This window comes from Podarcis filfolensis, assembly GCF_964270895.1.
Source record: "Podarcis filfolensis genome assembly, chromosome: 4".
NCBI classification, from domain to species: Eukaryota; Metazoa; Chordata; class Lepidosauria; order Squamata; family Lacertidae; genus Podarcis; species Podarcis filfolensis.
In genome coordinates this window covers 11,132,178-11,154,793 of record NC_139607.1, presented here as the reverse complement: position 1 = coordinate 11,154,793, position 22,616 = coordinate 11,132,178, and the positions used below count along the sequence as shown (strand labels likewise).

General features: G+C 41.3%; 1 protein-coding gene across 4 annotated transcripts in view; it reads right to left on the bottom strand.

The window, feature by feature from the left end:
• Positions 1–112: 112 nt before the first annotated feature.
• Positions 113–22,616, bottom strand: part of UGGT2 (UDP-glucose glycoprotein glucosyltransferase 2) — an 80,343-nt gene continuing 57,839 nt past the window's right edge. For 2 of the 4 annotated variants that reach the window (XM_083610405.1, XM_083610406.1), the window contains 14 exons: positions 22,449–22,528; positions 21,102–21,291; positions 18,759–18,917; positions 17,269–17,354; positions 11,519–11,603; positions 11,055–11,134; positions 10,039–10,137; positions 9,680–9,764; positions 7,522–7,704; positions 6,519–6,679; positions 5,324–5,438; positions 4,634–4,750; positions 2,812–2,956; positions 113–1,964 (listed from right to left, as the gene is read on the bottom strand). In XM_083610405.1, coding sequence (XP_083466531.1) covers positions 1,942–1,964; positions 2,812–2,956; positions 4,634–4,750; positions 5,324–5,438; positions 6,519–6,679; positions 7,522–7,704; positions 9,680–9,764; positions 10,039–10,137; positions 11,055–11,134; positions 11,519–11,603; positions 17,269–17,354; positions 18,759–18,917; positions 21,102–21,291; positions 22,449–22,528 — 1,608 coding nt within the window. In that variant the 3' untranslated portion in view covers positions 113–1,941. The remainder of the gene's footprint in view (positions 1,965–2,811; positions 2,957–4,633; positions 4,751–5,323; positions 5,439–6,518; positions 6,680–7,521; positions 7,705–9,679; positions 9,765–10,038; positions 10,138–11,054; positions 11,135–11,518; positions 11,604–17,268; positions 17,355–18,758; positions 18,918–21,101; positions 21,292–22,448; positions 22,529–22,616) is intronic. The other 2 variants (XR_014547209.1, XR_014547210.1) reach the window with 2 other exon arrangements.

Genomic DNA, 22,616 nt, shown 5'->3' with positions numbered 1-22,616 from the left:
GTTTCATAGAGGGCTTACAGCTCCTGCTCTGTCTCAGTTTCTCCTTTACAGTTTCTTGGATGTGAAATCAAAATGATGCACAACAGGAGAGAAGTAAATTTTACTGCACAAAGAGGGAATAATTTGATTTTTATTTTATGTTAGATTCTATTGTACCATTTGGAGATGGCAGTCCATTGTTTGTTGTAACATCTAGTTCCAGCCTGATACATCGTTTTATACCAGTGAGATAGGAAGTAAAGGACATGGATTAGTTTGGCTTAGTGTCACAAAAATTCATAAAATTAAAGATCAGGAGGATCCAGGAAACCATATGCCCATCAATAATAATAATAATAATAATAATAATAATAATTTATTATTTATACCCCAGCCACTCTGGGCGGCTCCCAACAGAATATTAAAAACACAATAGAACCTCAAACATTAAAAACTTCCCTAAGCAGGGCTGCCTTCAGATGTCAGTGGTAACAAGGCTGATATTGTAAAAGACAAAGCAACATAAGACTGAGGAAGAGAGAGTGATTGCAAAAGAGACACCTTGCTAATCTATACAAAGAGAGGCATTTTAGAGAAGGGGTAGAGAAATCTGAGTGTATCAGCAAAGACTCTCAAAACAGTCACAGAAAGTGTTGTGGAAGCAGGAAAAGGTTTATCAACTGGAATCTGGTGCAGCTGAATGAGGGTCTCACAAAGATTTTGGTTTTTAAATAGATTTATAGATGAAACTGAGACAGGGGAAATTATTATTAAATTTATATCTTACCCTTCCTCCTAAAGGAACCCAGGGCAGCAAACAGAACAATGGCCATGTTGACCCCAGGGTGGCAGAGCAGGTAGACAAATATTTTTGGGCCTAGCAGCAGTTAAGAACATAATAATAATTTATTATTTATACCCCACCCATCTGGCTGGTCTGCCCAGCCACTCTGGACAGCTAGACTATCTGGGAGAACAAAAAAGGAAACTTAGGCAGGTAGACTGAAAAGAAGGTTAAAAGTATATGGGGGTGCAGGAGCAAGTATCCACTAGTTCCAGTATTTCCTCTGGGGTCTAATCCAATTGCTTTTAGAAGTCACTTTTAAAAGTGATTATCAATTTTTAAGTTTGCAGGCCGGAATTAGATGTCAGGGGATTTGTGTCTGCAAAGGAAGTCCTTCATTTAGTAACGTCGGAGGTAGTTGCAGTTTGCTTGCCCCACATCACTTAAGTGGCTGCTCTTGGTGAGACTCGGGGCTCCCAATTTGTTTCCCTGGCAGCAGCTGCTGATCTTACGCAGCATCTCTTTCAGAGCCCAGTGGGAATATTGAGATTTAGCAAGTGCCAAGACTGTTCAGTCCTTGCTGTGCTGGCGAGCTGAACCCTCCAAAATTCAGCACTTTCTCCACGGAATGGGACCCAACTGATTTCTTGCACCAGGAGAGTAAAGTTCAGTGAAAGTGACATCAAACACGAGAAAGAGGCACGCAGACACGTCATACAGAAAAAGCAATGCATCTTCAAGTATTGTCTCAGATCAGCCTCCTTGGAAGCTTCTGCAGAAAGATGGAATAGAGCTTTAAAAAGAAGAGTATGAGATGGGGGTGTTTGTTTACTACAGACAGACACCTTAAAATTATTACATGAGATCTCCAACAAAATATTTGTGTAATGTGAAACAAAAGCAGTGTGCACTTAGCGAATGTAGCACCAGAATTTGTAATGCCTTTGGAAACGACAGAAGTGGAAAGGCAATCGGATTGGATGACAAACTGCACAGCCCACACTTTACTAGGTTTCCTTTCCACTCTGTTATTCCGTTCCAAGTCCCAATAAAATGCCAGAAGTTTTTATTTAAAAATATAGAGCATCTCTGTAGTATTTACATACATCCACAAAAACTACCACTAACCCCCAGTCTATGGCCAGTAGCTGTGTCACCAGGACACTCTTCAAATAGTGCTAAAGTTCATCATGGCTGGAATCTATAAATGAAAAACAAAAAAAATAATTATTTGAGTACACAGAATAATTGCAAGATCACACAAGAACTGAATAAAGCTGAGACTTTTCTTCGTGCCATTTTCTCATCACCGTTAGAATCACAATTAATTTACTTAGCCATAATCTTCTATCCAAGTTGGTGGTTCTATTGCAAGCTGATTCCTTCACATAGGAAACAAGACAACCAGAAGTTACTCCAGAGCTTGCTGTTCTACTTCTGGAACTAACTCACAATAAGGGCCACAGACAATTATACAGGGGCTTGGACAATCTCTGGATTTTATTAGGCAGTAATATTCATTCCAGAAAAGGAAAGAGCAAACAGCTCAAATTCTAATATCAGCTACCTTGGACTGTATTGGAACATTATAGGAAAGCGGGAACACTCTTTTGGCATTCTGTATTTGCCTATGCAAACACATAGAGCCTGGGGAGGGTGCAGCACACCCTTGTTGCCATTTTGATTGCCATCCACGAGTTGGAGGGTAATTTTCTGAAACAATGATCTCTCTGAACTCATGAGGGCTCCCTACACGTATTAAGAATGGCATCCTTGCATGGTTCTGAGCAGAGGCAGAGCTAGCTGCTCTGGCACCTGGGGGCGGGGCTAGTGTCCCAGGGGGGCGGGGGGCAATGTCACCCCCCGTCAGGGATGACACCCAGGGCGGACTGCACCCCCAGCACCCCCCTTCCTCCGCCAGTGGCTCTGGGGACCCCAGCGTTGCAAATTCACCAGTCCTGATAGGCAATTAAATGTTGGAACTTACTGCTTATCACCCCCTTCCCCCCACCAAAGGTCTTTAATGAGCAAATGTTTCTATACCTCACCTTTTTGCTGAGACTGACTCATGGTTTTCTTCTCCTTTTTTATTTGATTTATAAGCTGCTGTATTTCAGAATCATACTCTGTCCATTCAGGAACTATCCTGACAGCAGCCTCTAGTTTGGGTTCTTTGGTTTTTGGATTGTTACACTGAAATACAAATATTACAAACAGATTATGGGTCTGTTGTTGTGATCCAGAAGTGTCACATGGCACAGTCCTCCTGCAGCTATCACTTTAGAATGGAGGAAACCCTGGGGATAAGTTACAAATGAGGGCAGAGATGACATAGAAGGGAAGCAAATCTATGTTTCCCAGGTTTCAGTGTTGTCCCACTTCCCGTATCTGTTTTCCATACGGGACTCACATTAAGCCCTAAAATACACACCATTCTGGTTCCATAGCAGAATAAGAAATCGTAGCTGTGCTGACACATCAGCAGCCATTATACAAATTATGTTGGCAAAAAAAATCCACGTATTAATACATTTCTGTAGAACAGCATGCCATGCTTTTCAATCACTGCTCTTTAGGCAGCCTGCACATCTGGATAGCATTCTTTTTTATAAACAGAACCATCTGTCACCAGGCCCCCAGGAGCCCTCAGTCCCACCATTCATCTTTTTTAAAAAAAACTGCCTCATTCCAAACAAGCTCTTCTGTCAACTTCACCAAAAGCACAAGAATGTGAATCTGACAGGGAGTCCACAGCAGACAATCTGATTCTTAAAGATGGAGATCTGATGAACAGATATAAAATTGGATAGCAATGCTCTTCTTGAAAGACATTCACACCTGTATCAAGGTGATCGACTGAAAGAGCCAAGAAAGTGTTGCTAGGCAATTTTCCCTTCCTGAGACACCTTGGGTGGTAGTCAACCAAGTTATACTAGATCTATTGACGTTAATGGACCTCATGTTGATTAATTTCAGCGGCCCAACTCTGAGTCAAGTTATTCTTGGTGATTTAATATTTGCTTGCAGGCACAAATGGGACAGAGATAGTCTTTGTGGTCAGGGTTACAGTGAACCACATCTCCAAGGGATCTGTTCACCAACTGGCCACTGGGATCCTACCTAAGGTGAGATGGGACACAAGCACCCCTTACACCATGGGATAGAAATAAATCACTGAACCATGATACACCACATTTATTTAAAGACTGACTTTCTAGACCTAAGAAAGAAAGCATGGGTTGTATCTTGCAGATTAAACACGTGTAAAGTTCAGCTGCTCAATTTTAAAAGGTAAAGGTACCCTGGATGGTTAAGTCCAGTCAAAGGTGACTATGGGGTTGTGGCGCTCATCTCGCTTCGGGCCGAGGGAGTTGGCGTTTTTCCACAGACAGTTTTCCGGGTCATGTGGCCAGCATGACTAAACCACTTCTGGTGTAATGGGACACCATGACGGAAGCCAGAGAGCATGGAAACGCCATTTACCTTCACACTATAGTGGTTCTTATTTATCTACTTGCAGTGGCTTTCAAACTGCTAGGTTGGCAGGAGCTGGGACAGAGCAGTGGGAGCTCACTCTGTCACAGGGGTTCAAACCGCCAACCTTCCGATGGGCAAGCCCAAAAGGCTCAGTGGTTTAGACCACAGCACCAATGGAGGAGGGGCATGGAATGAGTACATGTGCACAGTACCTTCTCCTGATGTTACCATAGGGTGGATCACAGCGTGGATTGAAGAAATGCCTCATTATCCAACAGTTTACAGCAGGACTGCCTTCAAGACACCATGCAACAGTATTCTCCTTTAGGATGGATAAAATGTTCACTATGAATGTGTATTGGGGGAGAGGGAAATTATTATAAAGTAGCTCACCAGATCAATGGTTTTAGCCTTTTTCTTGGATTCATCGCTGCACCAAGTTTCACACCACAGCCACTCTTGAGGAAGAGATTTAATGGACACCTGATGAATCATGTTATTTGGAAGATCCTGGGAAAAAACACGTCACCAGTTAACATTGCTGCTGCAGTTCCAAGATACAAGCTGAATATTGTGAATAGTAAAATGTTACACACAGTAGCTAAACAGCACTAGGTAAAGGTAAAGGGACCCCTGACCATTAGATCCAGTCGTGGCCGACTCTGGGGCTGTGGCGCTCATCTCGCTTTATTGGCCGAGGGAGCCGGCGTACAGCTTCTGGGTCATGTGGCCAGCATGACTAAGCCGCTTCTGGCGAACCAGAGCAGCGCACGGAAACGCCGTTTACCTTCCCGCCAGAGTGGTACCTATTTATCTACTTGCACTTTGATGTGCTTTTGAACCGCTAGGTTGGCAGGAGCAGGGACCAAGCAACGGGAGCTTACCCCGTTGCGGGGATTCGAACCGCCGACCTTCTGATCAGCAAGCCCTAGGTTCTGTGGTTTAACCCACAGTGCCACCCGCATCCCTTCATGCTAAAAAGCAAAGGGGTGTATTTTCTTTCCTTGACTGCTACTGTCACTGTAGCAAGAGCAAGCAAGTCAATAGTTTTGTGACATACATACACCACTGGTTGCAGCATACCTGATCTAGGTTGGATAAACTGCCTGGATCCTTACTAAGGGCTTGGTATTGACCTCTGAGTCTGTCTCCTGCAGCAATCTTCCGGAACCTCTTCAGATCCACAACATACAAAGCACTATAAAAACGACAAGTTTTAGAGCAATGTATTAAAGTCACTGTCAGAGCTGCCCGAGGTCCCAGCTCACAAAGGACCAACGCCACTTCGTTGTTAAATACGAAAGTCTTTATTGAAGTTCAGTTTCACTTCCAGAGCCGCAGCGCGCAGCCCCACATCTCAACTGTCAGACCGCTGATGCTCCGTCTGAGTCTCCTCCCCCCAGACACCAGTTTAAGACTCTAGCCTTACTCCACCTCTTCCTCTGTTCTTTCCGCCTCTGGTTCCGCCTGTCCGTTGGGGTCTCGCCCTTTCTAGACTCTTCTGACGCTGAATCCCCTGAGCCTTCCCCCTCCCTCCGGCGGGCTTTAGGAGCTGGTTCCCCATCCGGGTCTCCTGCTGTCCCCCGCGCCTGTACATTTGAACTTGGCGCGCGCGCCCAGCCAGCAACTTTCCTCCTGACCGTTTCACTGCTGCTGTCACTGCTTCCCCCTTCGGGGAGGCTAGCTGCAACTGACCTCCCCTCCGTTGGAGGCGTGGTCAGCCCTGACTCAGCTTCTCTCCCCGCTGGAGGAGACGCTGGCCCTGACACATGTGACTCTTCCCCCCCACTACGCTCTGGTGGGGAAACTGGTCCTGATCCCCCGCTGCTGCTTCGGGGTTCCCCGCTGGCTCCTTGTTTCTGGTGCGTCCCCCCTGGGACCCCCCTTGCCCTGACCATCGGCGCCCCCTTCAGGGAATCTTCTGATTCGCTGGAGAAGCTCATGGAATCTCTCGGGCCACTGTCATACTCCCCTACGCTGCCCTCGGATTCTTCCCCTTCGCTCTCCATTTCCTCTCTCCCCTGTGCTCCTGCTCCTGAGCCCCTGACAGTCACATTTCTTTGTATCCAAAAGAAGGGTAAACATGATGCCAAAATAAGGTCTCAACACATAAAAAGAACCCATAAAGGTTCCATGCTTTGTCTATATGTACTTCAGGATATCCTGCTTAGTGAAATATTCAATAGAGAACTTTGGCATAAAAATGTTTTAATTAATTTCTACATACTATAAAAAGGAGGTTGCAGAGAAGAGAGATTGGGTTGTTTAGTTCTCCTACCTAATGTGGTACTTCCTTTTTCCAAGATGTGAAGCCCAATAGCCTGACTTCCAGAAACGGTAGCCATCCATTTCTGGACGGCTATCACAGAAGGGAGTATAGCCATAGGGTGCTCCTTTCAAATCTATATCTCGGAGTTCTTTCAAGTCGCTTCTTACGATCTAAACAGTAGGAGAAAGAGAGAGGATGGTGTAACGCCTACACTCTATATGATGTCATGGAATGCATGGCCAATTAAAGATTGGAAGCAGAGTGCTGGGAAAGAGCAAAGCGAGGAAGGAGGCCAGCTGTGATAACTGGGGGTGGGGAGAGGAAAAGCTGAACAGAGACCTAAGGGGGAGGGGGGGAGGAGAAGTTGGCTTTTTAAGCGTTTCAAAGCTTTCTTCACCCATCTCATCAGCACATCACTGAGAACTGAACTACCATACTCCATACGTTGAACACACATCTCTGGCACAGGTAACAGGAATCAAAACCATTATGGAATGCAGTTCCATCTCAGCTCCCAGTTGAAAGAGGATGCCTAGCGTGACCCTAGCAATGCCAAGGCCCACTTGGGGTGAAAACGTTACAAGCAGACCTTCTCATCAGAAATGGTGTCACGCATGCTATATCCTTGATGGCAATGACTTTCCGGCCAAGTGTACAGAGCTGGGAACCCGCAATCAACAATGTAACATGGGAAAAATTTTACCTGAACTCCAGTACTCAAGTGGGGGTTGCACTTTCAAAAGCTCTTCCACAAAACCTCATCCAGGAGAAGGATTACGTTTCTGAATCTTCTCCGGGATGCGCTAGTTCTGTATGTGCATCAAAGGGAGCATTCAAAGGTGCCCACTCAATGGACTAAAATGGTACAATCTAGGGTTAAACTTTAACCAAGCGAAACTGCAGTTCTGGCCTGAAGCACAACATTCAGGCATATCAGGGACATGCTGAACCAATGCATACAAGAACAGTCTTAGATGCATACTGCAATTCCTTAAAAACTGGACTTTTTTACCTGATCAGCATCAACAAATATTATTTTGTCCACAGCCAACGGGAAGAGAACATCCAGAAAAAGAATTTTGTAACCCCAGATGATTCTTTGCTTTTCTTCCTGTTGATGAAGCCAGTGGGGCCATTTGTACTGCACAAGTTCATACTGGAATCCGTATTTGTTTGCCATATGAGGGATAACTTTCTACAAGATAAAAAGAGAGAAAGAAAGTTGCACACATGCTGTTGCCAAAAAACTTGTCAAGGTCACATGGGAAACTTGAGGCAAGCACTACTTCCAATACAATTCCCAGCTTCACATTTTCCCTGGGGATGTCTAAATCAAGGATGGCCTACTTCTTAGCAGCCATTCCATCCCAAACACCAGTCAGAGAACAATCCAACCCCCATTCAGATGGTCAACATCTTGTGATAAACTTGGCAATCTCCCAACAGTACATGCTTCCCAAGTATGGTACACATGACCTCAGATTTGCCTGGATGTGAGGTTTGAGTAAAAAACACTGTAGAATTGCGGGTGGAAAGTCAATTTATGAAACAATGCAACTGTTTGACATGAAGATTATTGTAAGAAATGTTTGAAAAAATTAACAAAAAATTGACAGAGCAGAATTAATGTGCTTCCTGAAATATCCTTTCAGGAACCAGTCTGACACATGACATTTTGTCTTTCCACGGGCAATATAATAAGGTTCACATCAAGTCTTACCACTTCTTTTATTTAGAAGTGGAAAAGCATCTTCTTTTTCTAACCAGACCTTGAGGATCATTTGGGCATGTGAGATAAAGCTACATTGGGCGTGGGGCAGAATTAGCCTGTGGGCAGCCAGTTGTCAATCTCCGATTTCAAGACCGTTATTCTCAACTGGAATTGCTCCTCTTTCTAAATCATTGAAGGGCTCGACCTAATATTAGTACAGTCCAGGTGCTGATGGGTGGGACCAAGGTGTTAGAGGATGTGCTGCGTGGCTGCCCAGCATCCCTTAAGTTAGCCTGCTGCTCTCAGGTGTGGCCGTAGACACTGTTCCTGTCACCACTGTTGAAATAAGATTCCGATGTCTACCTGGTTGACTTCTGCATATGTGGTATGGTGGGGTGGATGTGGGGGGAGGATAAATGCCTAGTGTTTGGGAAATTATATATAATGAAATGAAAAGGATGTTTAAAATAACCTTTGTAAAAAAATAAAACCCAGAAGCTTTTCTTTTGGGAATTATAGGGACAGACCTACCTAAATGTATAGAAATTTATTTATGTATACTATTACAGTGGCAAGAATATTACTTGCCCCAAAATGGAAAGAAGCAGAAGTCCCAGCAAAGGAAGAATGGATACAAAAACTTATGGAATATGCAGAAATGGTAAAACTTACCAGAAGAAGAAGAAATTAAGATAACATTTTATATATATATAAAAGAATACAGATAAATTATAAACAGATAAAAACACTGACAGGATTATTGCAATAACCTGCAGTTTCATAAGAGTATATATTTAAAAGAGATGAATAAATGAGCAAATTAAGTTAATTTGGATATGCAGAAGATATTAAAAACAAATTTACGGAACTGCAGAAAGAGGGGGAAGGAAGTTTTGAAATGTCAAAATAATTGTAAAATTAGTGAAATGTATAAAATTAGTGAAATGTATAAACTTGAAAAGTACAAAATAAAAATACATAAAACCTTTTTTTTAAAAAAAGCCTAGTGTTAACTGCACTTAGCTACGATGTTGATGTAGCCCTTAACTGTGACCGAAGGGAACATTTGTGATTCCACGGCTCAATCTTAAACTGCAGTTCAGGCATCGGCTTATTATGTAATAAGTGGCCCTGATCCATCCTTTCCTGCTCTATAGTTAAGAATCATAGAAGAACCAGATCTTATTAGCTGCAATGAGACACTTTCAAGTTACCAAACCTTTTGTGAAATAAAGCTACTCAGAACTGGATTTTAATCAAGAAAGAGTTTTAAAAGTTACAAATTGACCTGACAGAATTGAAAGCACAGACAATGATGACGAATGTCTCTCTCAAAGGCCATCTAGACAAAGGTCACATTTTAAAGTTGAAAAATGACGTCTTTCTGCTAACAAGAGCCTGCTATTATTTTCATGGCTCACAAAAGTTTTTAACTTAACAGGGAGATAAGTGTACTTACTTTAAATGTTGGTGACAGATAATTTTTCAGAAACCAAAATTTAACCGGTGTCTTGGTGTGGCGCAGAACTGAGAGCATCATTATTCTGGAGAGGGGAAAAAATCTCATCAGTTAACATATTAGAATATGCACAGCAAAACATTGCCACAGAGATGCCGGAAGGTAACTTTATATTTGAGATCTTTACAACTGGAAATAAAATATCCAGTAACAAGCCTCTTAAACTACACATGTCTTGCTTATACTGCTCATCCAACCTGCCCCCAGCACTCAAAAGCTCAATGTTAAATACTTCACTCCATATACAGAGGAAAAACACAATCCTATCCTAAAATACAACAATGAAAAGAATCAGTTACCTTAAAAACCGTTCGTACAAATGGCCGGAAGCAACAGAAAAGATATTTAACATATCCATTTTCTTTTCGTTTTCTGCTTTTTGAGTCCCTCCTGTAGAACTTCAAAAAGAGCATTATTCAGCTGGCATTTAAAAGTGAACATCAAGACAAAAGAAGAAGAAAAAGGAGGAAGGCGCAAGAGTCCAGAGAAGTCTGCAGAACAGCCCCAAGACATGGCCCTTCTCGGTCGTGTTGCCCAAACCATGCAATAATATCGCCAGGGGAGGACTCGGCTGCTGCTGAATTTAACATATTTTCAGTACCATGTGAACAAAATTATTATTTGTCCAGGACTTTTTAATTTTATTGAATATGTTTTTATCCCTTCTTTCCTCCAAGGTACCCTCACAAAAAAACCATGTGAAGTAGGTTAGGTTGAGTGGTTGTGACTGCCCAAGGCCACTCGATGAAATTCATGGCCAAGTGGCAATTTGAACCTCGTTCTCCTGCCCCAATCCTAACCACCTCTAGCACCTTGGCTCTCTTTTTAATTTTTCACATTTTAAAACTGTTCTTTCTTTCCTGGTCTGGCTGAAAGTAATACACTCTGGCTGCTCTGCTCATTTTAATGTCCCTGTGTTATCATTCTGCCCATTCAAAAATCTTTGCTACTTGTTCTGGGAGCCTGAAGAATGGAGTAATAAATGCCCCTAATAATGTCCACGGTGAAGAAACTTTCTGCATCAGTTGTTCCTAATAAAATTGGTATTGTACTATGCATTGCTGCTTTTGAAGATATGCATGATCAACAAAACTGCCTGTATTTCTGGACTTTTCCTGGGAGGGAGGCAATGACTACGGGGACCATCATGGTAAATTTCAACACTGCAAAATGCAACACTACATTGCCGAACATAAAGTAATGTTTAACATCTTCACTGAGGAAGGCCCAGTTTCTTCTAAGTAATCAGCCTTCAATTCCCCAAAAAGGAAAATCAAATGTGCTGGTTTGCCCGAATGCAAACAAGCCAGTTTACCTAATCATGAAATCTTCCTCTTCTTCCGCGGCCCCATCACTCAAGAGGCTTTCATGAATTTCATCAGGTTTTTTCTGCACCTACACATGAGAACAAATTGAGTTGTCAGCAGACATCACCCACCAGGCACCATTACAGTTGGTTTTCGAACTGCTCAATTTTCGAATGTTTTGGCTCCCGAACGCCGCAAACCTGGAAGTGACTGTTCTGGTTTGCGAACATATTTGGAACCCGGATGTCTGATGGTGCTTCCGCGGCTTCCAATTGGCTGTAGGAGCTTCGTGCAGCCAATCAGAAGCCGTGCTTTGGTTTCCAAATGTTTTGGAAGTCAAATGGACTTCCGGAATGGATTCTGTTCAACTTCCAAGGTACGACTGTACTAAGTTCCATGCCAAACTAACCTCACAGAAAAGAAAGAAATGAAACATAAAATTGTTCCCATAAGGTTTTATTAGCATACATACCTGGACTCTGATGATTTTGCTGCTGAAACTATTTAGTACCACAACAACCTCTTCTGAAACTTCAGAAGAATCAGTTCCTTCATGCCTAGGAGGAGGGAAAAGTTAAGTTATTTTAACTTCAGATTAGAAAAAAACCCACTTCTTTTTTAATCACAACATAAAGAAGTAGAATGTTTTGCTCAGATGAGAATGAAAACTGCCTGTTCACAGCATGGTTTGTACCAGCTTACTAATTTAGGAAGTTTTCCACATTTATATGCTTCCAGCAGAGGCTGCTGGCGGAAGGATAAATTTTGGGGGAAGGTCATATCAATTTAGCAAGCAAGTTGGTTCAACAAAGCATAAATCAATACGGTGCTATTATGCTCAACAGCTGAGTTCCAGAGCTAAAGTCTATCTACTGGAGGCCACCTGGCACGAAAACCCATGCTTGAGCTATCAGTTATCCACAAGCTACAGGCTCAGCGTCTTTAAAAGCTAATTCTAAATGCAAAATATGCAGTTGTACCTTCATTGAATGAATAATCCTAATCACACTGGAAAGCAAAAAGTGGCTATTTGGAAAACTCCTGTTGCCAAGTCTCTGAAGCCTAGTTGCCAATACCAATCTCTCCCCTCGAGGATCTCTGCATGCAAAAGACTGGCTTCTTGCACAAAAGACAACTTACTGATTCAGCTTCAGTGGAGCCCCCACTCCGCTTAAGGCATTCTTAGAAAAGAAGCCAAAAACTATCTGGTAATCTCTTGCAAATATCTGGGCCCTTCTCAGCAAGCCTTCAGAATGATTCTTCCTAAGGCAAGCATGTCTAGAATATCACCAACAGACACACCGCAAAAGAAGATGTCAAAACCAGCTTTAAGACATTGACTAACAGCCAGAAACACTTCTTACAATAAAGGCAACTTCTCCTGTTGTTGTAATCTATTGGCAATTGTGTCCGACGTCACTCTGTTTTAGGAAGCAAGACAAGCTGCAGACCGGACAAACATAAACAGACAGCATTTTGTTTATTTGCCCCCCAATGTAGATATTCCAGTATGGTTAGTTTGCTTAGTTGCCAAACCAAGATTTATAGTTCTGTATGGCTAGTTTGCTTAGTTGCCAAACCAAGATTTATAGTTCTGTAGGGAAAGGAACAGACAAGCATTCCTAACCACTACACCTGGAATTCATTCATTTTATTTGTATGTGGCTTTTCCACACCCACCCACACCCACACCCACACCCCCCCCCACACACAACCATATTCAAAGTAGCTTAAAACATAGTAACAGGATGCATTTCAAGCAAACACTCCAAAACAATTTCATAACACAGCATAAACAATAGCATAGTAACAAACTATAATTTTGATTACATATTTTGTGATTTTATATTTTGATTTTGTTCTGTGAACCACCCTGAGACCTCCAGGTATAGGGCGGTATATAAACTCAAACAACAACATAGGAAAACAAAAATACAATAACATGTCAAAAAAATTCCACATTTCAATACTATAAATATAGCAAGATCACATAAACTATATGCAGCATCCAACAGCAAAAATAACAAAGGAGTTTCGCCTTAGGCATTGACTGTGTTCAGACATAATGCTAAACCGTTGCTTGGAACAAGGGTGGGAAACTTTTTCTCTTGAGGGTTGTGTTCCCAATGGGGTCATCTGCCAGCAGCAGTTCGCTACTGGTGGGCAGGGCTAACACTAAAAGTGGGCAGAGTCATCTCCCCCTTTCCTCCCTGATCAGCAGGCTGCTGGGGACCGGGGAACAAATTGCCCTTGTCAGAGGTCTGAACTGATCACTTGCTGAGGGTCCCCCCCCTCTCTTTCCACTGCTCCATCTGTTTGCTGTCCCCTACCATTTCCCCCACTCCTTTTTCTGGCTCCAGGATTTGCACAACCATAGGAAATTAGGAAGGCGTCACAAGTTGTCCACCAAACATTTAGCGACAGCATGGAAGGAATAAGCTGCAGCAAACCATTGGGCTCACATACTCATTCAGTGCAGCTATGATGAAGAATTCATAACTGTTCACTTGCCATTTTCATTAGCCACATTTTAGTGTGTTCTCTGAACCCTGAACTACGGTCAGTGTTAACGGTTTGTAGTTGGCTTGTTTCACACAAGACGTAGTTAATCTTAACTACAGTTTGCCCAGCTACGTCCCCATCTGGACAAGGATAGCCAAAGTACTGTTGTTTATGGTTTGGTAACCTTAAGGTTAGATTACTGCAATATGTTATGCATAGGGCTGCCTCTGAAAATGGTTCGGAAATTTCAGCTAGTGCAGAATTCAGTGGCCAGGTTGCTCACTGGAGCAAGATGGTCTGAGCATATTACACCAATGCTGGTCTGACTGCACTGGCTACCAAGTAGTTTCCTAGCCCAATGTAATGTGCTGGTTTTGATGTATAAAGCCTTAAACGGCTCAGGACTGCAATACCTCAAGGACCGCATCTTTCTATATGAACTGACCTGGACCCTGAGATCATCATCTGAGGCCCTTCTTCATGTGCCTCCTCCTTGAGAGATCAGGAGGGTGGCAACATGAGAACGGGCCTTCTCTGCAGTGGCACCCCATCTGTGGAATTCTCTCCCCAGAGAAGTTTGCCTGGCGCCTTCATTATATATCTTTAGGCACCAGGCAAAATTGTTCCTTTTTAACCAGGCCTTTGGTTGAGCTGATTGACATCCCATGCCCTTTTAGAACGTGGTCTTTTATTTCTTTGGGGTGTGTTATTGGGTTGTTGTTTTTATTCTGATTATATATATTGTGGTTTTACATTTTTATTTTATGCTGTGAACTGCCCTGAGACCTCCAGGTACAGGATGGTATATAAACTCAATCAATCAATAATATAATTTCTTTGTTGAGACAATGCAACAAGCTGTGGTTAAGTAAAAATGGAAACTCCTCCTTGCGGCTATGACAAGTGTAGAAGGGAATGCACAAGCCAAAGTTGTGGCTCTTTCTATTGTATCTGTTTACTGTATTCCTGTAATACATATTTGATGTAGTTCTTTGGTCTCTAATAGATGGAAGTCCCCACAACCTTTAGACATAATGACTCCTTGCCTCACAGACAGCAATGGGAGATAATAAAAGGACTCAAATGTCCAAACGACCTAAGATCCTGGTGTTCCTTCAGTTTAAGCACCCATTTTTATTTTGTTCCTTAGGTAGTCAAATGTCAGTGCGAAATGCTCAGTTTGACAAACAGCACTGAAGGTAAATATTCATGTCATCAGCTGGGGTCCCGGGTGTGGTAACAAAAAGAGACAAAAATACCCCTTCCCCAATGAATTCAATTTATGAATTCATATTATTTGTACAGCCGTCAATTTGAGAACAACAATATGGTATTTCCTTCTAAAATCTTACCACTTTTTTAAACGTTCAATCATTTATAACACTGAGCTTAAGAGAGCTGCATTACTTTTGGAAAGGAGCATTGCTTGATTACAGAGCATCACTGTCAAAGGGTTCGCTTATTTTTAAACATCTTTTAAACAATGGCAGGTTCACTTATTTTAAAAATCCATTAAAAAGCTTGGGGCTGAAATGAGAGATGGAACACAACACCACCCACGTCTCTTGATTAATGGAATATCAACACATATTTCAGGAAACCTTCCCAGCTTTAAGATAAATTGCTCAGAATCTGGATTTCAGAAACCTCGGTTTATTGCTTTATTTTATTTTCCAAGCCAGCATCCTTCATACAATTACCCGAAAGTAAGACCCATTGAACACAGTGGAACTTACTTCTGAGTAGATACATATTTACAGTCTTTCATTATTAGAGCATTTTTATCCTACTCTTCTAGTACAAATGTACAAAACAATAAAAAGCTATCAATAGACAGGGTCAAGATTTAAACAACAATAATAGGGTTGCCATATTTCACAAAGTATAAACCAGGAAACCCCAAAAGTTTTTTATTTTATTTTTATTTTTACAAAAGTGCCAATTGACTTGCCTAAGACAGGACAATAATAAGGAACAAATTTACATATGTACCACCCTGGAAGAGTGGCAGATGAAGTTGATGGACTATGTGGAATTGGCGGAAATGACTGGCAGAATCCGAGACCTGGGAGAAGAGTTGGTGGAAGAAGACTGGAAGAAATTTAAAGACTATCTTCGGAAATACTGTAAAATTAATGAATGTTAAAATCATGCCTGGATTTGCAATAAGTGGTAATTAGCAACAAAAGTTAATAAGATTATGTAAAAAAAATGTATTGATAAATGGTTGAAAATATTGAGTTATATTATGTTATGACACAAAGTTAAGATAATTGAAAAAGGGTAAGAATTTGCTGAACCAAGTATCTAAACGGGAACACAAAGGGGGGAGGTGTGAGGAGGTCAAGGATACAAGCATATGAATTTGAGGATATTGAGAAAAATGGATTTGTTTTACTTTTTTAACTTCTTTTTTAATTAGCTGTTTTTTGTGTATTTTTTGTGTTTTCTTCTTTTATTGTTTATTTCTATCTGTGGTTTCTTTTTTTATTCTGTAAATTTTTTACTTTTCTTTTTTGTAAAACTCTAATAAAAATTTATTTTAAAAAAAACAAATTTACATATGTAGGGATATCAATTTAAAGAATGAGCACTTTAATCTCTAAATGTTATTGTAATCCCCCCTCAAACACAGAAATCTTTGATAACCATCGACCCTCTCAGCTGAAGCCATTGTTTGAAAGAGTTCTGCTTCATTTGTCAAATATTCCCAGATCACCAGCATTTGTGGAGTTCAGCAGCCCAAATGGTGCAGGCAGGAGCAAACCTGTCTCTGACCTGCAGGGTTCCTGATCCAAGCCCTGCAGTGCTTGACAGCACTATAAATAGAGAAGCACTGGATTGAACTGCAAATGAATCATAATAATTAGACTGAAATCTTGTCACTTGAGAGATGCCAAATTTAGATCTGGCGTCATCCATAGCTACGCTGCATAAGAAATTCTGGTTTACAGGTGCAGCCGCTTCAAAACGATGATCGCCATCATGAATAGTGTCACCGTAAATGTCTAAATAGCAAAGGAGCTTTTTTAAAAAAAAGAATAATTTCAAGGAGGAGGTTAGTAACCTGAATACCAATGTATTTCTTTTTAAAATAACAGATTGTTTAGTGAATCCAGAAACCAGCCCACTGTTATGTTTAATTCCAACAAATTCTATTGGATTTAGTGCACTTCTTTGTCAATTGCATGGTGGTTATGCATGTGCTTTAAATAATAAGCCCAAATTCTGTACCAAGAAAAGCTGAACTCTGCAACATAAAATAAACAAGTAAGCAAATCTGCATGTTTGTTTCTTTTAATTTACCCCATTTCTGAAATTATCTTTCCTTATTTAAAAAAACGAGGATGCTAAGGATGTTAAACTCCCTGTTTATACCCGTTACGGAATTTTTATTCCTGTGATTTTAAACCTTTTTGCAGTAAAACACTGTACTCATGTAACATTCCTAAGTCTTGTAGCCTGGGACTGTACTGTTAAGACTGCCAAATTCCCAATTCAGATGAAGTGAGAAGAATGTGAATTCTTCCAAAGACTTCTCTTTGAACCAGGACGGTTTGGTGAACATCATTCCTTCAGAAGATGCAAGGAGCAAAACACCTAGTCAGACTGTGCTGTTGCAAACAGTAGAATGAACAGAGTTGTGTTGATGCCTGAATGTTTCTCTGCAGTAGTTCCAGGGACCGCCACACCATTAGCAAATGTCATGTTATGACTTACCTATATATTTGGTAGATTTCTTCGGATCTTCCTTCACGTAGTCTCAAAATCCAAGCACCTGGATTTGCTTTCAACTGAAAATAACCCTACAAAGGGGAAAAACAAAACAAAATGAAAATATTGCTTTGAAAGCAGGAGGGTGGAACACTTTCTTTGTAAACAGTGGCTGTGTTCTACAAAGCCTAGCCTGTCCCCAGATTTGCCTGTTCTTCTTCCCCAAGTGTAGTCCCGGAAGCAGAGTTTGGAAACTCACTTCTATTTTAGTTGGCCTGCAGCCAGTCATATTGTCTAAATCTGACAAACAGTGGTTATAGTTTTTGGAACAAGCCAACTTCAAACTATGGTTGATCAAGCTGGTTTGTTTTAAATAAACCAGTGTTAACATTAATCATAGCCCCTTTATAGATGTGGCTATACAATAGAACTGTAAAGATCACTTAGAACAGGCATGGCCAACCTTGGCCCTCCAGATGTTTTGGGACTACAACTCCCATCATCCCTAGCTAACAGGACCAGTGGTCAGGGATGATGGGAATTGCAGTCCCAAAACATCTGGAGGGCCAAGTTTGGCCATGCCTGACTTAGAACCTCTGGGAAAATTCTACTCATGGCACCACAGCCTACATAATATCATGGGACAGTGACCTGAAAACAGAGCATTTTTCTGCTATTGCCCCTGTGTTTGCATGTAGAATGAATCTGTAGGAACCTCAAGCTCATGAAATCCTTGACTCCTTAAAAGAAATTCTGCTGGTACAACCACAAACAGAAGATTAGAAGCTTCCATTCTATTTTTTATTAAACAGTTTAGTGTTGGGTCATAGGATCACAGAATTGTAGAGTTCGAAGGGACACCAAGGGTCATCCACTGCAATGCAGGATCTATATCCTGAACCAGACCTTGTGGGGGGCTGGACTATATTTTGAAGGGGGGGGGAATGAACAAATTCCTATGCCCCACAAATAACCTAGAGATGCATTTTAAATAAAAGCACACATTCTACTCATGTAAAAACACCAGGCAGGCCCCACAAATAACCCAGAGAGGCATTTTAAATAAAAGGACACATTCCAGTCATGTAAAAGCATGCTGGTTCCTGGACCGTCCACGGCCCAGATTTAGAAGGCGATTGGGCCGGATCCGGCCCCCGGGCCTTAGTTTGCCTACCCATTTCCTAAACTTTGGTCACACTTAAGTATAGCTCACAAAAACATGACACAATAATGTTAGGAAGTTGGCTTGTTTTAATAAACCATAGTTAAGATTAACAGCAGTCTGTTCGTGTTCAGATGCAACACTAAGCCATAGTAAGTCAAAAGCCGAAGCAAAATCTTCAGCTTGTCTGAAACAGCCATGTGGACCGTTATAATTAAGCATCATTTCTGGGCCCAAAAGAATCAAATAATAATGGGCCAGTTGTGTTTAGGTAGGCAATAATAAGCATTTGGTCAAATAAAGTATTCCATCGCCAGGCTTAGCCAGAACCTACCAGATTGGCCATCACAATGGTATCAACTTTAACAGGATTTTTCCTAGTTCCCAAAGTGAACTGCAGTCCGTGAGTCGGCTGTCTAGTGGCTACATCAAAACAATGTCCTTCAAGCAACAAATACTCCAGCTCATACTCTGCTGAAACAACACTCTCAACCTGTGAAAATGCACAATTTCGTTGGTTTAGAATTCCAGAAATCAGGGGGTGGGAGGCATATATGGATAGTTAAACGTTTTGGCTATGGACCTGTGCAGAAGGCTCAGTCTTACTGAAGGCATTAGATCTGATTCAGCCTTGCTTCCACTGTATTTAAGCTCTGTCCTTTCTAATAAGGAAGAAGGAGGGGGAAAGGGTCCCTTCCCCCAGCTGTCCAAGAATTAATTAATTTTGCAGCAGCTACGATTTCAACTGACATTCAGTTTTTTACCCAGAATTCATTATACTTCTTTTAGGAAGTTTGCTTCTCTTAAGAAGCTAGGAACATGGGGTGCCGCCGTATACAGTTGTACCTTGGTTCTCAACCGCCTTGGTTCCCAAACGCCGAAAACCCCGAAGTGTTCTGGTTTTCAAACGTTTTTCAGAAGCCGAACATTTGATGCGGCTGTCAGCTATTGTTTCCGAGGTGCCTGCACCAATCAGAAGCTGCGCCTTGATTTTTGAACATTTCAGAAGTCAAATGGACTTCAGGAACGGATTAAGTTTGGTGCGTTTGTTTTTGCTATTTATTTTGCGTTTTTGTTTTTGAGGCTTTTTTGGTTAATTTGTTTTTGTGACTGTGGAACCGGGTTCAGCTACTGGTTGATTATGTGACTGCGGAAATGGATAAAAGCCCCCCATCCAAACAATGACTATCATCAGTGCAGGTAAGAAAAAAGTGTAATTTTAATTTTTATCATATCCAATACTGCCTTATTTATTTTATACTACAGTACACTGAAGGATCTGGCAACTTCTGTTTCAGTGTATCTGAAGAAGTGTGCATGCACACGAAAGCTCATACCAAGAACTAACTTAGTTGGTCTTTAAGGTGCTACTGGAAAGAATTTTTTTTTTTTTTGTTTTGACTATGGCAGACCAACACGGCTACCTATCTATACAGTACACTGATTATTGCTTTGATTTTATGGATCATCTACTACTGAGCTAAGGGCAATTCCTCTACTGCTTTTTGGCACTGTATGCCAACGCAGCAAATTTCCGTGGTAGCTTTCCTTATTTACTACTCTTCATCCAAATATATTAAAAATGTATTGCACAACAGGGCTGACTCCAGGTTCTTCAGGGTTCCCAGATAGAAAATGTTAGCTTTATTGTTTTAGACCTAAATGGACCCTGCCTAAAAAGTGATTAATCCAAAATCCCCTGTCACGTTTTCATTTTGGTGGGGCCCTAAGCTAGTCCAAGTATTTGCAAATACCTAAGCTTGTTAGCCATTAGTGGCTAGACAGTTAGGATCAGGAAGCTACGGTACTCTTACAAAATTATTGAATACAAAAATACTCATCCTTAAGCAAAAATAAACCCACGCCAAAATAATGGAAACAAAGCAATGTTCTTTGTAATATAAGGAGAGGCAAAATACATAAATGTGTGTAACTCAGCAGGACTCCTGGTTTTTTGCCACCAACTCGTTCTACCACCAATACAAAACTTCTTATGCTGTCAGGCAAGTGTTTCAAAAACAGTCTATGATGAACTATAGAAAAACAGACCCAGAATTTACACTGTAAAGGCATACAGTGGTACCTCAGGTTAAGTACTTAATTCGTTCCGGAGCTCTGTTCTTAACCTGAAACTGTTCTTAAGCTGAAGCACCACTTTAGCTAATGGGGCCTCCTGCTGCTGCCGCGCCGCCAGAGCACGATTTCTGTTCTCATCCTGAAGCAAAGTTCTTAACCCGAGGTAATATTTCTGGGTTAGCGGAGTCTGTAACCTGAAGCGTATGTAACCTGAAGCGTATGTAACCCAAGGTACCACTGTACAGTGCAACTGCAAACCCTTAGGTATGCTGTAAAGAAGTTTGAAAATAGAACAATTCACTACTTAAAAACATCCACACATCAAGTTATGGCTTCCACTCCTTCTTGGTTACATGTTTAGTACACATTCAAAAAACTTCTTTTGTCACTAAATCTACCTGATTTATCTATCTGATTGTAACTAAATGTATCTGAAACAGGGCAAACATTTATCATGTTATTTTTCTTGAGGAATTTTGGCCTGCAAGTCCTAAAGAAAACACAAATCTTGAATGTTTTTCTAAAGGGAGGGGAGAATTATTAATTTGTCAGTCATGCATTTGTGCAATTCCTACGCGTACATTTAGAAAACAGTACTTACGTCTTTCAAATAAATGTTATCAAGGTCGTAAGAACTGTTCACCGCTTCAACCAGCCAGCTTTCTGGAGTGATCATGTTGAGGGTCAGGAGAGGGGATTCTGGCATTTCAAAGAAGTTTGCTCCCGGTGCAAGAGGAAAGGAACCACTAGCCCCTGAAACAAGTTCGGGCTCCAGAACAAAACGATAAAAACTACGGCAAGGATACAAATGTCGGTGTTAAAGGGAAAAGAGCAGGAAAGGAAGGGCAAGATGCAACTGAAAAGTTTGCATAACAACTTTTTAAAAACACCTTCGAATCCTCTGATCCTATTTTATACATTCATCATTGCCGAGCACGCAAATGCTGCTATTTTTGAAGCAGCTAATCCACACGCGACAAGACAGTGTAGGAGATCTTTGGCACCCTTTCTTTATTTTTAATTTCCACAGACTTTATAGTTCTTCTAGCTCAGGTCGGATTCCTGTGCCACAATTACCAGCTGAGCCCTCAACAAACACATTCTCTTCACTGTCAACACGTGCCAAGAACGCGGCCGGTGTTACCAGCCCTTTGAAAAACAGAACACGCAACTCAGGACGCCCGCATTAGCCAGCTGAATGCGACAGCCCTATTATATAGGGCAAGTGAACAAGCCCTTCAAAAACATGAGGCACACAATGATTAATTTTCCTGCCCAGAACCCATTTTATGCCTGGGAGAAAGCAAATACAAGTCACAGAAAACTCATAATATTGTAACAAATGATCTAATTATTTTGGCAAAAGGAAAGGGCTTCCTGGCTGTTGGTTACACGGCAGAAAGCAAATACAGCAAAAATGATAAATAAATGGTGATATGATGAGCTCCGATAAGCGATTCCAATTATAAAGTGATTACAATTATAAGCTCTCTTTCTATGAGGATATACTTTGCTTAAAGGACCATTTTTCTGCATTAATACCCACTAATGTTTTATAAGCACCAGCACCAAGCGATGAGTTGCTGCATTTATGCTAAGCATGTTTCTAACAGAGTGCAGTCAACCAATGTGCACATTTATTTAAGAATTCAGAGAAGCAGGAAGTGGGTGTTAATGCCTGGGTGCATGAAAGGACTGGAAGATCAAGTATTTGTGGCAATACTTGCAAAATTACTTACAGTAATTCCAAACAGAAAGAAAGGAAGATTTGGAGAGAAGGAAAGTTGCAATCAGGAGGCAGCAGAGTGGGAAAACGTAAATGAGACTAGCAGAAGATCGTGGAATACTCATCACCTAATGAGTTAAGTCATTAGGCAAGGCAACTACTTCTAAGTGGGAACCATATTATGGGGCACATTTCATTAATAAACTTTCACGTGCTACTTACCTTTTCAAAGGCGCCTCTGACAGCTTGAATCTACAGTTCATAAACAGCCTCAGTTTCATGTTGACAACCTGACCAAGGAACTAACAGAAACAATTCTCTTTTTAACAAAATTGTTTTGTGTGGGATTTTGCTCTATGCAGAATTAAGCACAACAATTTGCATGGGGCA